This window comes from Rissa tridactyla, chromosome 1, assembly GCF_028500815.1.
Source record: "Rissa tridactyla isolate bRisTri1 chromosome 1, bRisTri1.patW.cur.20221130, whole genome shotgun sequence".
In the NCBI taxonomy this organism is placed as follows: domain Eukaryota; kingdom Metazoa; phylum Chordata; class Aves; order Charadriiformes; family Laridae; genus Rissa; species Rissa tridactyla.
Genome location: NC_071466.1, coordinates 132,337,602 through 132,354,179, shown reverse-complemented (window position 1 = coordinate 132,354,179; position 16,578 = coordinate 132,337,602). Strand labels below are relative to the sequence as shown.

The 16,578-nt window shown below is 45.5% G+C and overlaps 1 protein-coding gene across 1 annotated transcript in view; it reads left to right on the top strand.

Annotated features, from left to right (window-relative positions):
- Positions 1-1,088: 1,088 nt before the first annotated feature.
- The window catches only part of TBX15 (T-box transcription factor 15), a 102,021-nt gene continuing 86,531 nt past the window's right edge, over positions 1,089-16,578 (top strand). The window contains exon 1 of the mRNA XM_054185222.1: positions 1,089-1,609. Coding sequence (XP_054041197.1) covers positions 1,408-1,609 — 202 coding nt within the window. The 5' untranslated portion in view covers positions 1,089-1,407. The remainder of the gene's footprint in view (positions 1,610-16,578) is intronic.

Below are 16,578 nucleotides of genomic sequence, written 5' to 3'. Positions count from 1 at the left end.
GTGTGTATCCTCGCTCGTTTTCCCGCCGTGTCTCGATCTATATTAATTCCCTCCCTTACTTTATAGTTATCTATTTTTTTATTTTGAACCTGTATTCGATCCTCGGGATGGAATTAACCACCGGCGGCTTTCCCCACTGTATTTTCCCTAGACGGTGTTTCGCTTGAGTTCACCTATTTTCCCGTGGTTCCATCAGCTAATGAAAACACACGGTGTTTCGTTCGCCAATGCAGCCCTTATTCCTTTTCACTGCGAGCCACCCCCCTGCACCACGCACGATCGAGGAGCGTGGGAGCAGCTGCGGACCCGCCTCAGCCTGGAGAGTTTCAGGGCAGAGTGAAGAGGCGAGCAGAAATAAAATGCTGAATATCATCTAGGCAACCGGCCGGGATCTCTGCCTAGCGGGTTTGTTCTCGCTGTAGCTACCAGTGGCAAAAAGAAGCGGGGGAAAAAAAAATAAAATATCCCCTTTACCCCCAAAAAAGGCGCTCCCCGGCCCGAAGGTGTCTGGATCTATCTGTCCCGCTGCCGGCGACAGCCCACGCCGCCCGCTCAGCCCCGCCGCTCCACGGACACGCATGGTTTTGAAGTGAAACTTCAACACCCCCCCGCCCTGAGACGTTGCTGTTGCCGGGCCAAACACCGATTCCGCCGGCAATCGCAAGTAATAGATGGCATGAATGACGTTTTAAAAACACCCCCTCACCCGTGGTAAAGGGTGGTAAAGCCCTTCTCGGGTACTTTGCGTGGGGATTAGCTAGCAGCAGCCCCCGGGGAAACCTGGGTGCGGCGAAGAGAAGTGCGGGAGTTGTTACCTCTCTGCATTTAGAGCTATGGGTTTCCTAATGGCTCCCCGTTCTTCAAACAGTTAATTCTCCCGACCGGTGCTCCAGGACTCAGATGGCCAAAATTCCTCGCCCTGAAGCCCGAGTCTCTCTCCCCTCCCCATTGGGTCGCAGCTTTTGGGTCTCTCCCGATCTCTCCCTCCTATTGGCCGCGGACAGTATTTTTTTTCCTTCCCCCCCCCCCACCCCCCCTCCTTGACAGGCGCACGCAGCCTGCCTAACTCTTGGAGAGAAAAAAAAAAATCCCAGAAGTTTGGATCAATCAGAGAGAGACAGAAGGAAAGGGGAGAAGGAAAAAAAAAAAAAAAAAGATGAAATCCAGCCTGCAGCCCCTCTGAGCAAGTGCTGGGGACCTGGGCTGAGCACACCCTCCCGGCTCTGCCTACGGAGTATCTGCAGCCTCATGTAGCGCCTTCAGGAGACTGAGGGCTGGTTCTTCTGGGGGTGCAGCTGGGGAGGGGTGGGGGGAGAAAGAGGCGAGAGGCTCTGCCTCTGGTCCCCGAGCTCTGCGCTCCCAGCCACTGGCCACTCATCTGCCCAAGGGTCTGGGCTGGGGGATAAGATGAGTGAGAGGCGAAGATCGGCGGTGGCCCTCAGCTCCCGAGCTCACGCTTTCTCGGTAGAAGCCTTGATTGGGACAAATAAAAAGAGGAAACTGCGAGACTGGGAGGACAAGGGGCTGGATTTGTCCATGGAAAGCCTCAGCCCCAATGGCCAGCTAGGGGACAATGAAGACCCGACTCAGTGCCTGGACCTCAACCCCGGTTAGTGCAACTCCTTTCTCTTCGGGGACACCCCCTCCCCGCTCCCTCCCTGCCGCTCGCCGCTGAGCCCTGCCGGGAGAGCGGCGCCGGGCAGGGCGGGCAGCGCCTCCCGGAAAACATCCGGGACTGAGGGTAGAGGAAAAGTGGGGGAGATTTTGCGGTGATTCCTTGGATTTTAATTTAATTTTTTTTTTTTTTCGATTTATGGGGACTCTTTTCTTACTCACTGCGGCTCTTCCCTCCGCAGAACTCCATGATCTCCCGGCAGGGAATGGCATGTCCCCTCCCGCTTCCTCCTTCTCCCTCTCTCCTCCCTTTTCGTCCCTGCCGGTCGCGATAGTCCTTCCCGGGTGTCTCGGGACACGCGTTTCGCCTTTCCCCGGAGCTTCCCGACCATCGCTGGGGTGCCGTGTGGGTCGGGGGCAAAGGAGAGGGGCGCGACACCCGGCATGCCCGCGGGAGGGATCACCCCCTCTCTTCTTCCGTGCGCCTTTCCGAGACACCGGCCACCACCCCGAGTCTGCCCCGCGGAGACCCTGCCGCCCTAACCGGAGGTTTCGGTGCAGGAGGAGGAGGCGGGCGCCCCAGATCAGCGTTGCGCCGAGGCGAGGGGAGCCGGCTCCGTGGAGCGGCGGGGACCGGCTGCACAAGCACCCGCGCCCCGCGGCGAGCTCCCACCCGAGACCTCCACCGGCCGGGGGCGGGCTCAGCCCGGCAACGGAGGGCTGGGGGGCCTGATCCTTCCCCCGGGATCGGGCCCGCCGGGGCTCAGCGGCGCAGCCTCGCTACGCGCCCGGGACGGAGCGCGCAAGCCCCGGCGGCGGCGAGGGGGGACGAGGGAGGGAGGAGTGTCCCCTCTTCGCCGGGACACTGCTCCCGACAGGGGAAAGGGCCTCAGCCGGGAGCGGGGGCAGCGGGAGAGGGGGGCTCCGAGAAGTCCGGCCCCCGCTGCCGAGCCTGACGCCTCCCGGGAAACTGGGCGTTTGGAGCAGCGCCGGGGTCCCGGCCCCTCGGACGGCTGCGCCGTATTTGGGGAGAGAGAGCACGAGACTTCCCTCGTGGAATTTATATTTTTAATTTTAAACTTTTATTTGTTTATTTATTTTTATTTAAAAGGGAGCCGGTAGCACGGAGTGATCGTTTGGTTCAAGCAAAACCCTCGGTCTGCCCTTGTCCCCCACCGGCCGTTTCGCTCCGGCCTAAAAACGACGGTCCCGCAAAAGCAACCGCGGACCCGCCGCGACCCCGAGGGGTGAAAGCGCGCTGCCCCCCGCGCCCGCGCTGCCTCCGCGCCCGCGCTGCCCCCCGCGCCCCCGCGCCCTTCTCGCCGTCCCCCCGCCCCGCTCCCCAGCGCCTTGAAATGGGACGGAGCGGGCGGCCCCGCTCCCGCAGTTATAGTGCGCGGATTTTAGGTAATTTCTCTTTACTTTTTCTTTTAATATTCGGGCGGGGGGAAAAGGTCAAGCGATTTCTGTGCGCGACCCCGTAAGATAAAGGGCAGAAATTTCCTCCACTTGCACCAAGTCCACTCTGTTGTATTCGGGGAATAAAACACCTTTTTTTTTTTTTAAATTTTTTTTTTTGGTTGGCGTTCCATGCGCTATCAACAAGTATCTGCTGCCCAAAACCCAGCATAAAAAAAACCCAAACATCAAACCAAAAAACAAAAACAAACAACAAAAAAGGAGAAATAATTAGAGATCGAGGTGTAAAATATAACAGCCGTAAAAAATATCTGTTAAGTGTTTTTGAAGGGAGCGAAAGACCGGGAACTCCGGAGACTTCGCCCCGCTCCGCTGTCAAGAAACCGCATTTCAATTTGCTTGTAGCAGCAGCAGCAGCCCTTCCCGGTGCGGATCCTAAGGAGAAGTAGGTAAATTTTGCTGCTGGGACCTCTCTCTCAGCGGGGCGACGAGCGTAAAGGTGAGGGGACAGAAGCGATCAAAATGTCAAACACTAAAAAAATAGTTCACGGTTTCCGAGTCTTCCCCGTTCAAAATAATAAATACGTGAACGAAACGATAAAAATTCGCTTTCCAATAAGAGAGCAGATATATGCATCGGTTTTATTTTTTACAACTGTTTCTCATTAATTTTTAGCCACGATAGGATATATTTTTGGTCGGTCTAGAAGTTTAATTTGTCCGTTTCTCCATGAATCCGAAATAGAGAACTGGAAACCTCTCCCTGCGCCAGACTGGAGAGCGGGAAAGGATGGCTGCTAATGCCTGAAACCTTAGAAAGCAAACGTGATGTTTTTCATAAAGCAAAGGAAATCAAGAACAGTTTGAGAAATCATTTTTAGGAGGTTGATAGACTTTAAATAAAGTCCGCGACTATAATTTGCACAGTCACTTCATTAAACCCAAATCCTCCGCGGTGTACCTTTGCTGCTGGGTGAAAATTGATTAGCGACTCTATAATGGCCACCAAATTCCACCTTTACAAGACCCAATTAAGAACAAACTTTACACCTAAAGTATTTTAAACTTGCCAAAACTCTAGCGATATAGCAAAAAAATTAGAAAAGGGAGTTTTTATAGCGTCCCAAAGGTTCAAAACTCAAAGTCGCTGCCCCTGAGTAGGGTAGGAAATAACACAGGGCTGTTCCTTCTGCTGGGCGTATAATTGGTACGGGTGTGCTTACAGAGAGGCCCCAAATATTACAGTGTGCGCTGGGAAATTATGTGTTCATTATGCGTGTGATAACGTAAATCGGCCTAGGCCGATTTATCGATGTCTTCGCATAAACCCCCTCAGTTTCAGCTCAGGAGAGCCGGGGAGGCAGAAAACCTTTCGCCGCGGGGAACCAAACACTGCCAAGGGAAGAGTAAGGCTTCGCTCCCCTTTTTTTGCAGCTCTTTTCCGTGTAGACGGGTACGGCGATTTCTCTCCCACGCGTTGTCCGCATCTCTCGGGGATTTTCCTTTCCGTCCCCACGGCGAGTGGCGCCCCGGGGGAGGGGGGTGTCGGCAAGGCGGCGTGGGTGCGCTGGACATATACAAAATCCAGCCTTCGGGGGTGGGGGTGGGGGGGGGGCGCGCGGGAGGCGACGCTTCTCGTTTCCCCCTTTTGGCGAAATCCCTCACCCGTTATGTGCGATTTTCCAGCCGTGCCGAAACCCTCCGGCGACAATATTGGCGATCCCCAGCCGCCTGGAGTGCCCGGAGAGACCCTCCCCGCATCTTCCCGGGGGAGGCGAGGTGGCAGGCTGGGAGGTGCCGGGTCGGGGGCGGGGGGGGTCGTGGGGTGGGGGGTGGCGTGGGGAAAGGTGAGAAAAGCCAGCGGGTAAATCTCCCAGGTTTGTAAAAAAAAATCTCCCGAGCATCCGAGTTATTTATGTCTCCGCCATGAATCTTGTCGCCAGAGTTAATGTGCTGTTTTACGAGACTCATTTAAAAGGGGGATAAAGCTGGATTTTAATCACGTGCGGGTTTTAATCACGAAGTTGTGAAAAGGAATTCGGGATTACAACGGCTCTCCCCCTCTCTTCCCCCACCCCCGCCCACTCGGGGCGCTCCGCGCGTGGGGCCGCGTCCGGGCCGGCGGGAGGCCGGGCTCGCCACGGGGCTCGGCGGAGCCTCCCCCGCTGCAGCCCCGCCGCCGGTACCGGCCGCCCCGCATCCTCCGCCGGCCCTCGGAGAGGAGGAGGAGGAGGAGGAGAAGGAGGAGTAGGAGGGTGGCGGGACGCAGGCGGCGTCGGGCGCCCCTCCGTCCCCTTGGCAGGTTTGGTTTCAGAGGGCAGCAAAACAATGGGCTCGGATGTCTTCTGGGTATTTATAGATTAAACCTGAGCAGCGGAAAGGTCACGGGGGGCCCAGGCGTTGCCTCCCTTGATGTATATATTATTTACCATCGTTTACAGCGGTGGCTTTCGTCGGTCCTTCCCTCTGCCACCCCAGGGGCGCAGGGACAGACCGAGGCAGAGCCGAGCGCGCTTCTGTGCTCGTCGGAAGTTTAAGACGGGTTTTTTTTTGGAGGGGACGTCTTTCCACGGATGCGTTTTCCCCCCCGAAACACGCTGCTCCCTTAGGTGGTCGGGGTCGCTACACGGAGAGACGCTACACAGGCGTTTCAGAAGCAGAGGAAAACGGCGCGGCTAAAAAATTCTAATTTCGCGGCTTTGGGACAGTTCTGTTCCTCGCAAAGAAACACGCGAGCGGTTTGTAAACGAATTTCGCCAGTGCAGTCTTCGTATCACATATCCCATCGGTATTTTTGATTGCGTATATTAAAAATGCACACATCGGTTAAAAAAACCCCAAAACTCAAAACCAAAAAACATTTTCGAGAGTTTTATTTTTGTCAATCTGTGAAGTCATTGCACTGCGAATTGTTTTTCGTTCTGTATGTTTTTCTAAAGCTACATTAACGAACTACTGCGAAGCTTTGCAACGAGAGAAAACGACACGGCACACATTTTGAGACCTACAACGTGTTTATTACAGCTGCTTATCCGTAAGATTAAGATCCGATAGCTTGACAAAGCCTTCCGTGGCTGACAAGAGTAAAACCTCCATCTCTTTTACCCTGGCTTGTTGTTCTCCTGCCTATCCTGGGGGGCGACACGAATAACCATCTTAATTCCACTCCGCCGCCGCGGGGTACCTGCTCCTCCTTGCCCCCGGGCAAACCCCCTCCACCGGCGGGGGTGCGGGAGCCATGCAGCGACCCTCTGGAGGGGCAAACACATTATAAGAGTGGGAGAAATGTGATTGATAATATCTGATTTTATTTTTTTTTATACCACTGCTTCTGAATGCTCGTATTGATGAAATCCCATTTTTTTTGAGTAGTGGCTGTGAAACCCATGAGTAGGGAGTGACTTAATTTGGTTTCAGACGTAGTTGCTCACTTCAGCTTTTGTTTGAGGTCTCAGTGGATGGGACTAGGATTTCAAGAGCTGGCAGGGAACTTTTTCTCGTCTCTTTCCTGAGGTAGGGTGAATTGGTGTGCACCATCCTTTGTGTGGTCCCTGAGGCTTGCTGATGAGCAATGCTCCGTAACAACGAGGTGTAAGACAGAGCGCATTAGCTTTGCCTTTGGCAGAAGTGCTTGGGACTGGGATTTATCGATGTCTTTCTAACAAATGCGTGTGTGACTTGGGTTTTATGAATTCATTCCACCTGTTGGATCATCAGTTTGCCTCCTGAGGAGGGGATACCATTGCTCCCTTGTGTATGCAATGGGAGGAAATGTGAAAATCTGACCCTCATAATGCCTCTGCTCCCCCTGTACTCTGGCCGCAGAGCTAACGCTCTCGCCCTTCCCAGAGGAGAGAGTTGCAGGAGGCAGATGGAGCTGTCCAGATGAGAGCCAGGAGAGCCCTGTGGGGGCTCCGGAAAGGGTTTCCTTGGTCAAGTTCGTACAACTCTGACCTTGGAGCCAGAGGAGACAGAGAGCGAGAAGGATTTGTCTCTGCGGTAACATGCATCTTGCTGAATTGGTGAACTCCTGCTGCTGGGTTTGTGAAACTCTTCCTGCAGAGAGGTGAATTGCTCACGCTGTATTAAGAGGGGCAGGTAATAGAATAATAGAGACAAATCTCACAGAGCAGCAGAGTATTAGAAAAAAGGCAGCGTATCAAACAATGTCTTCCTTTCTTTTACATGAATTTTAAATCTGCAGCTTTTTTTACACAGGTTTATTCCATCTGCTGGGAAGGGGAAAGCTGCTATTTCAAAAGACGATTCTTGTCTTTGACAAGAACTTTGGGAGAATCCACAAAGCTTCTGTTACAAGCAAATGTCAACTAATTCCTTACAAACCATCAATCACTTCTTCCTCCTCCCACTTGGGACTGAGCGCTTATATCAAATATCAGCCCAGCTAGCCTCTCCTCAGGCAGAAGTGTCCTGCTTTATCTGTATCCGTCTTTAAGGAAAACTGATGCTTTTTTCAGATGGAAAAGTTGAAAGATGTCTTCCAAGAGTGCTACATTCAGGAAAGAGCATTTGCATTGTTTTACAACACAGTCAGTGCCACTTAAGTCACCTCTGTTCACACAGATCACTGTTCCTATTTTAATCAGTTGGATTCCCATATGAATCTTTGCTTGCAGTTTTATGTCTTCAAAGGTCAAAGCATGTTGGGTTTTTTTTTTTAAGCTTTTTTTTTTTTCCTGCCTTCTGATGTAGATTAATAAGCTTGCACTAGTTTAAAAAATGCACTAAAATCAGTCTGAGAGCACTTGGAAAATTCCTGGATATATTGAGACCGACTCATATGGCATTTACATCAGTTCCTGTTGCAAGTAAAATCTATTCAAGTGTGATTTAAATCACCCCAAGCATCCATATCGAGATCTGTATTTTACACCGGTGACGTAAAATCAAGTTCAATGAAAGAAGCTTAAGTTTTCTAAAACTGACAATGTTTCAGAGATCAACGGAGTTTCCCGGAGAGGCTGAGTTTGCTAGTGCCTGTTGATGGAATTATAGGATTTTATGCTGGCCCTTAGCTTTCTGACATACTCCCAAACACTACGATTACTTTCCAGCAATTGTCTGGGAAGTTATGTTTAAATCCTGATAGCAAAAGCAGGGTGGTTTTACAGGTGAATGGTCAGTATCTGTCAGCCTGGGAGCTGCGTGGCTCCATTAGGAAGAGCAGCAGCGGGCGCCTGGAGGCACAGGGAAACGCAGGCAACTTCCCAGCGCGCCAGTGCCTAATCCTGCCCAAAGCAGCTCTGCATAGTGGGACATTGAAAGACTTGGCTTTTCTGGCTTATTATTCGATCTAGCCTTTCCACAAGTAGAGAGTACTGTCCAGCAACACCGAGACAATTTTATTTTCAGAGAAAAAAAATGGTGTAGCTTTTTGCTGTCTATTTCCAATACTGGTTAAAATAGGCTACGATTCCGACCTTTCTGCCTGCAAAGCATTTGCCGTCTCAAAATAAAATGCCATTGCATTTCTTGTGGTAAAAGCTGTAGTGTGCTTTGGTGAGAAGGGCAAGGGAAAAATAACATGGTGATATGGTAAAATTAAATTGAAATATCTTTGAATGGAGATTAAGAAATTTTAAAACTCTGAGAGGAAACATAGTGCCAATTCAAGTTCTAGCAACAATATTCATGACGGAGGCATCTTTTAATTGCGTACTCTGCAGGATCAGAAAACAATGAATCAGTAAATCAACCCAAGAAGTGACAAAAGCACTTGCTACAATAATATTTACAATAAAATTTCCATATGCCATTTGCTCGGTTGAGCTATTGATCTGACAGTATTGTGAAGATGGTGAAAGAATTGTCTGAGTAAAACCCCTGTGACAGTGGGTCGTCCACTGTTTGCTGTATGTTTGCAAATAGAAACTTAGAGCTGCTAGAGGGAAGGCTGCACCTAGCAACTGTCTTAGGCCATCACACACTGATTTGCAGCAGCAGAGGAATTTAGAGGAGGATTTTTCATTTGGGACATGAGCAGAAAAAAAGTGAAAATGGTGAGGAAGCATTTAGATTTGGTTGAATAAAAGGTTTGTGGGTTTTTTTTTTTTTTGTTTGTTTTGTTTTTGTTTTGTTTTTAACTTTATTGAGAGAAAGGAAAACTTACGTTTTGGCCAACCTTTAAATATTTATTTTTGTATCATCAAATTACCTCACATTTTTAAGTTTTGCAACCATTTGAAAAATGGATCCCTAAACCTCCTTGTTTAAATTGATTAAAAAAGATTTCTAAAATAAATTAGAAAACGATTTTCCAATTAAAAAATAAGGCATTTTGATTTAGATAATAATGAAATCAAGCATTTGGACAGTCGAAACCGCTTCCCAGTTTTTGTCCTTTTAATAATCAAAGTGAAATGACAAATTCTGTAGGGTTTCGTAAGTAAGTTTTGATTTCTCCAAAACTGTATTTCCTTGGCCAATTCCCTATATACATTCTAAAAAAAAAATAATTTAGCTAAACTCTTGCATGGTAGAATTCAGTCCCCGTCATCATGGACAGTTTCACTGCACTGTATCTGCACCTACTTATTATTCTTAAGGCTTTTGCTTTCTGGGAAGGAAATCTTCTCATATTGTTAAATGGATATTTTCAGCAATGTCCACAGGTGTAACTCTTGGAAAGGAGCTTGGGAAGAAATTGTTGCCAACCACCTTTAAAAGAACTGATTTACAGTTTCTAAAGGGTACTTAACCAACTGGTTAAGAACTGACACAAGTCACGTTAATCATCATCACATTTATATGAATGCAGCCACAGCAAAAATTGTCTTAAAATCAGCGGACCAGGGCACACAGAATAATTATGAATGACTTCCAGTGCTTTGATTTCACTCAGGGACTGGATGCACTCTTGGCTAGCATTAATATTTTCCCCATGACCGATGAATTAACAAAACCAAGCCTCTACTTTTATGGAGCTTCCAAGAAATAGAGAACTCCCTGATCAGAAATCTACCCCAAAACTAAGGGGAAAACCGAAGACACCGCAGTGTCTTTGCTTTTAATGAGACTGAAGAACTGTGCATCATCGACTTCTTAAGAAGCTGCAACAGTTAATAGCAGTATCCCTAAATAAGATACCAAAAGTGCTGACTGACTGTGTGGATGCTTATGGATAGAAAATAATTCTAAGGAAGATACATTGTAACTTTTAGAAATGTATGGTGCATATGATGAGTAGGTCAGGGGGTCTTCAAAAATAGGTTCTTGTTGTTTTACCCCTGAAATGGCTGCAGAACAGTTCTGTAAGTTTGTGTTTGCTGAGGAAGAAGGGACCTTGGGAATAGACAGGGAGATTCAGAGAGGGACTTCTTTTTTCACCTACTTGCTGCACTGGGTTGTCCTCAATCCTGCTCAGAGGATCCTATTAAAAGGTCAATTATGAAATGTCCATAGGTGTTATTGTCATCACTTCTACAGGCATTACTTAGTTTGATGAAAAAATTATCCCAGTGCTGCCCTATCATCCCTCTCTCAGCTTTGCATGCAGATACACTTTGTACAGAAAAAATGCAAATGCATTTTTATTGGGCTTTAAGCAATATTTCTTATGAGGGAAAAACAAATAGTAGAAGACCTGCTGAGCATTCCCTTGTACTCCCTCAGACCTTAATGGAGACACTCCCACTGGCTTTTTTAAAAGCAGTCTTCAGCCTTGAGATTGTGCAGTACTCTGCTACTGCCTTAACTTTTACTAAAATACCATGCAATAATTGGGATTGGCAAACTTAAATTTTTAGTTGACATATCTTCTTGCAAAGACGTGTATTGTCCCTGAGTTTGCTCTTTCATTTACCAGGTATCTGCAAAATTAGAAAACAAAGACATTGGAAGTGTCCTATGACATTGCAAAACACTTTAGGAGGCAGCTGCTAAAGGAGGGCCTGATTCTGCGAGATGCTGAGCGTCTGCATTTCAAAGGACTTCATGGTGCTGATTTTCAAGGGCACAGCTTTTGTGACCTTATTTTCAGTGGCATTAAGAATGTGTAATCGCCACGGGGATCTTGACCTCTCGCTTGATTCCTGCTCTGAGATGCCCTAAACAGACAGCGATAGCCAGAAAGTAGCCTCCCCTCACCACAACTGTCAGGATTGGAATAATTTTGACTTATGTACAGGGATTTCTTTGTCGTCTGCTGGAATACTGTGTCAGTCGGTACGAGTGAAATAATCATGACAGTGAGGTTAATGCCTGGGTGATCACTTTTATGCTATGGAAGGATCGTGTTTTCCTCTGCTCTTCAGTTTTCCTGCAAATGCCTGATAGTGTGAAAACTATCAGGATGGATCAGATACAGGTTTCTGGACTACGTCCGCCTTTGCAATTTCTAGGCGCTCCTGCCTTTTTCTTGTGTAATACTATAAAACAGTGCTCCATACAAGGCAATGAGGCTGTTATTTTTAAACTCGGGAGTTGTTTTTTACTTCAGAAAACTTAATCTTTTTATGCCAGAAGGTTGTAGGAAGCTGGGAAAATATAGAATACAGCACACGGCCGTGGGTGCCTAATGGTTTTTATTTTGCTCCAGAATTTAAAAGATAAATAGAAGATTTATTATTGTAGGATTTGGGGGTTTCCTGTGCCAGGCTCCTTGGAGCAAGTAAAAAAAAAAAGTCTTCATTTACCATCAAACAACCCTAGCAAAGTCTCCATCTGCCCGGCGGCGAGCCAGTCACGTTATTCAGTTCAATGCTTGGGAGTGTTACCCACATAAGACTGTAACATCACAGTTCTGTTATGCAGGTCCCTGCAACGCTGACGGAGCGGCAGAGAGCCTACGCTGCCCCGTTAGAGACTGCTCGGATTATTCCGTACATAGGAATTCTGTTTACTCCATAACTCAGGAAATTGCGCCTGGGCTGGGGAAAGGGAGGGCGGCTGTGGAAGTGCCTAGCAGTGTACCGTTACAGAAACGGACAATAATTAATAGCTTTTGTGAAAATATAGTCATATAATGCAGCTTCAGGAAAAAAAAAACCCCAACCTTGTTCTGCTTCTTGGAATGAAAGATTCGATTGTGAAGTGGCTGTTTGTTAAGAGCGTTTCAAGACTGATTGCTCGAGTTACATTAAGGTGCTGAAAATCATTTATCCAGGGTAATTCAGGAATAATTGATTTAGAAAAAATGGAGGGAGGCTTGACCGAGTACATATGGGGCACATGAGCGAGTAATCCAGTATGGTTACAGCCTTTAACAGAAAAGCCGTTCAGCCCCAAAAGGGGATGGAAAAATGTCTAGGGCATTTGTCCTTTTACCATGTGAGATGCTCTGTCCCTGGTTGTGCTCTCAGACACCCGCTGGGCTGGGATGTCCCTGGGTTTCTCTAGGTCCTGACTTGTCCTTGGGCTGAGAATAACAAAATAAGAATAAGAGTCCTGTCGCTCAGGCTGGATGAGGACCGGGTGCCCTGAATGGCTGCAGGGGGCTCACCTGGGGGGAGAAGGGACATAACACACCAGTGAATGGAGTGGGTCACCGTTGTGTTAGCTTCAGTTTAATGTCGAGTTGCGTGCGTACACCATCCTCCTGGGGATGAAATGATGGTGAAATCAGGAGGAGACGAGTTAATCGGGGCAAAGGGGTAGAAAACCAGGCAGAAAAGGGGATTACTGTTGGGAAGAGGAGAATGAGGCAGGAAAGGGAGCAGTTCAGGGCTGCACATTTCCTAACCACTGTCTGCTCGTGGCACGAGGAGGAATTAGAAACTGTTTTCAGACTTTCTTCCTGCATCTGTGTACCCCCCAGTTTTGTTTTGTTTTGTTTGTTTGTTTATTTTTGTCCCCCCACCCCCCCAAAAAAAAAAAAATGGCAAGATTCCCATAAATGAAATATAGTGTTCAAAATAGTTTATGAAGGCAACTTAGCATATTATACCAGACAAACCTAATCATTTGGTGTAGCTTAGATATGTAAAAGGCCCGGGGGAAAAAAAAAAAGGGAAAACCTCTCGAATTAGAAGAAGCTTTCAGGAAAAAGAACGTTTCTTCCCATGGTCTTTGTTCTTCATGGTTTGATGCGAAAAAATCAGGAATTTCAGGAAAAATGATAAAGACTCTTCCAGATGAAATATTTTGTCTTGCAGTGCACTCTATAGGATTTTTTAGAATAATATTTAAAATCCTATGTGCTACTTTAATTCAGGCCTTCAGCCTTTTTATAATCAATAGGTGGTACACATGGAGCTGTTTTAAGCCTAGTTTATTATGCAGTTGCATTGGCTGTACATGATTGATTTCCATTGTATATAAAAATCAAATACCTCAGTGCTTTATATTATTAATATTTAAATTGTCGCTATACAGAAGGTTTTTATGTGCCTGAGAGAACATGTTAGTCATTATTGCAATGAGTATAGTTATTTATTATACAGGTATACATAGTTATATATACTTAGAGGCAATTTCTAATTGCTAATTAAATTATGCATAGCACATTTCTTATTGTTAAAGAAGTAATTAAACTTGACTTATGATAATCAGCTAAAACAGATAACTCAGTCTTCCCCCTCTATTTGAAATTTCTGCTTGTTATTTTGTTTATTTGTGTGTTTTTCCTGGGGGTGGGGGTGGAGGGAAGAGGGAGGCAGCTTTTCTGCGCAGCAGCAACATTTTTCAGAAATATCACTCTGGCTCGGGCCACATAATTTAAATGAAGAATTGCGAATAGTAGTAATGGTTTCTTATTACAATTATTTGTAGTTGAATGAGAATATTTATTTGTGAATAATCAGACGATTGCTGAGTGTTCATGAAAATGCTTGACAGTCCTGAATTAAAATATAAATACAAGGCAGATAGCTGCTATTCACTGTAGCCTTTATGCAGCGATGTTTGGTGTGCAGATAAATGGGAAGAAAAAGCTTATTACTATTACTGTCATCTAATGAAGTGTATACCAGCTATTTTGTATTTTTTTTTCTGAAAAATAATTGTGTTTCTCTTTTAGCCTTTTTTCCCTATTTCCGCTTCCTTTTTGCTTTACTCTGGATTCACAGTTGTTGTATTTTTGACTCGTTTGAGTCATGACTTTTCTGCTGTAAATCAGGACGCTTATCTAGCTTTATTTCTGAAGCAAGAGGTGATTCATTGTTAGCACTTGGGCTGTTGCTCATACTTAGACTGTTGATTCTTCGGGACAGCCCAATGGTCGCCTTTGCTTACATTTAACAGTACAAGGGAGCGTCAATCCACATCCAGGGCTTTGGGACATTATAGTTGTACAAAGAATAATATTTTGAAGGTGTTGCTGGTTAGTCACCTTCCTTTAATAAGACAACATTCGCACCAACCATTTACACTGCGGTTGGCTAAATTTTTTCCCGTGTACATAGTGAGACGTGATCTTCCTTTCGTATGCCAGACTTTGAGAACAGCAAGTCAAATGCTCTTAACTCTTCCCTGGAATCTCTATCATTAGAGAAACAGGGACTTTAACCAGGATTTGTCATTACTTTAATTGCGGTCTGAGCTTGACATCATTTAATAATAAATTCAAAGGGGTGCTCGACGATATTTGAGTAGGAACTAAAACCTCAATACAGTGGAAACTCTAAATGAAGAAATAATGAAAGTAGAGTTTTGCTGAAGTTGAACAGAGATCTTGTGTTGTTTCAGTGCACAATTGATTACAGGTGAAATCTTCATATTTTGTGAAAAAAAAATAAAATCAGATATTTCTGAGATATGTTTCCTCTTTCTCTGTCTAAGATGTTGGGAGAAAAGCCCTTTCTTCTTGTGTATCTTAAAAATAAACAAGGGAATAGAAACCAGTAATTTCTCATTTGTGGGTGCAGGAGCAATCTGAAGCTGAAAGCTTAGTTTGCAGAGTTTGCAGAACAATTAAAAACAAGAGGATTCCCAATTCAAATTGTTGGCTTGAAATACATCCTGATTTAGTAAGGAAAGCACAGGAATCAGTCGAGTGATTGTGTCCCTTACATGAGGGATTTGCAAAATTGGATATCTAACAGTTTCATTTTCTCTGATTAAATTTTGGCTACCTTCGCACATGTATAAAGGTTATTTTTTATGAAGAAGTAACTTTCAAAAGTTATTTTAAAATATTTGTTTCTTTGTTTCTCTTCAGAAGAGTATGTAGATACCTACTTGGGGCCAGATTCAGCAAGCAGCTGAGAACTCTAGCCCATCCTGTCACTGTATTTAAACAAAAGCTGAACAGTGACAACGACTTATACCAAATGTCTAATGTTCCCCATTTTTAGTGAGTGTAGTTCTCCCTCCCTTTTTTGAGTTTGTTCTAGGATTTCTTTTTTTTAATAATTGGGGATTTTCAGGGAAGAAATTCCTGCTGCTCTTACCAGTTCAGAAAAAGTGACTGTCTAATATTGAACAGCCAAGAATTTGGGTTCAAATCCCATTTTGCTTGCTGTATACTTTCTCGACATTGTGTGCATGCGTAAGCTTCTCTATATAAATAGATTTATATTATTAACATGTATATATTATATTAATAATATTCTGGATATAATTTTTTTTTAAAATAAAACTATAGTCTAATCTCTTTTTAGGGCCACTAAAGCCCTGAATTTAAACATTTAACATATTTTAAGTATTTTAGAAATACCAATGTTTTTCATTCCTATTTTGCACTTACAGTTTGTTATGGCAACAAATATTAGATACTAGTGTTATGTTTGATTGCTAGAAATAAGAGAATTGTGCTCTGCAAGAGGTTTCAGATATTTGGTAATGAAAGCTACTTTCATTTTACAATAGAATTTAAACACCTGGTTTTTTATAGGGCAGAATAAAAATGCCTTGCTTTTTAATGGGAGAAACATAATTTTATGCATTGATTTATCCAATTAAGTTTGCAGCAAGTACCTAATGTTCAGGAGTTGAAGGCAGAACTCTCTGTTGTCTTTGGTGAGAACCACTCGGCAACAAGAGCATTCCCATATTTCCAGCAGATATATTCATGGCAGCAAGGGTTTCCCTCCAGGCAAAAGTGGAGGTGAAACCCTCTTTTAGAAGGGCAATTCAAAAAATTCCCTGTGTTAAACAGAAGTGCAAAAACCTCTTTTAATGAAAGACAGATTTCAAGCGTTTGCCTAAGATTATCACTCCGCTAAACTGAAGCAGAGCAGCCGAAATTCCTGCATCATTTACATCCCATGAGCAAGGCAAGGGCAAAAGCTGGAGGGAAAATATTCGATAGCGTAGGAGCAAACAGCTGTGAGGAAGAAAAAGTCGTGCTTTTAGTCACTGAAGAAAAGAAAATAATAGTTTAGCAAAAGCCAAGCTAAGCAAACCCTGGGCTGTGCTGTGCCGTAAATCCTGAAAGGGACACTCAACTCGTATTTAAAAAAAATGACCCGTTCTGAAGTCCTCCAGTTTCTACTCCTTTTAAATACTCTGGCTGGCATTTAAAAGTGTGTAAAACTTTAATTTTTGTTCCTGGGATCTTTCCCTCTTTGTGTTTGCAAAGGTGGTTTCTGTTAGCCAGTTTCCTCCTTGCTATCTGAGGCCCTGAGCCTGCCAAAATGTATTCATGTC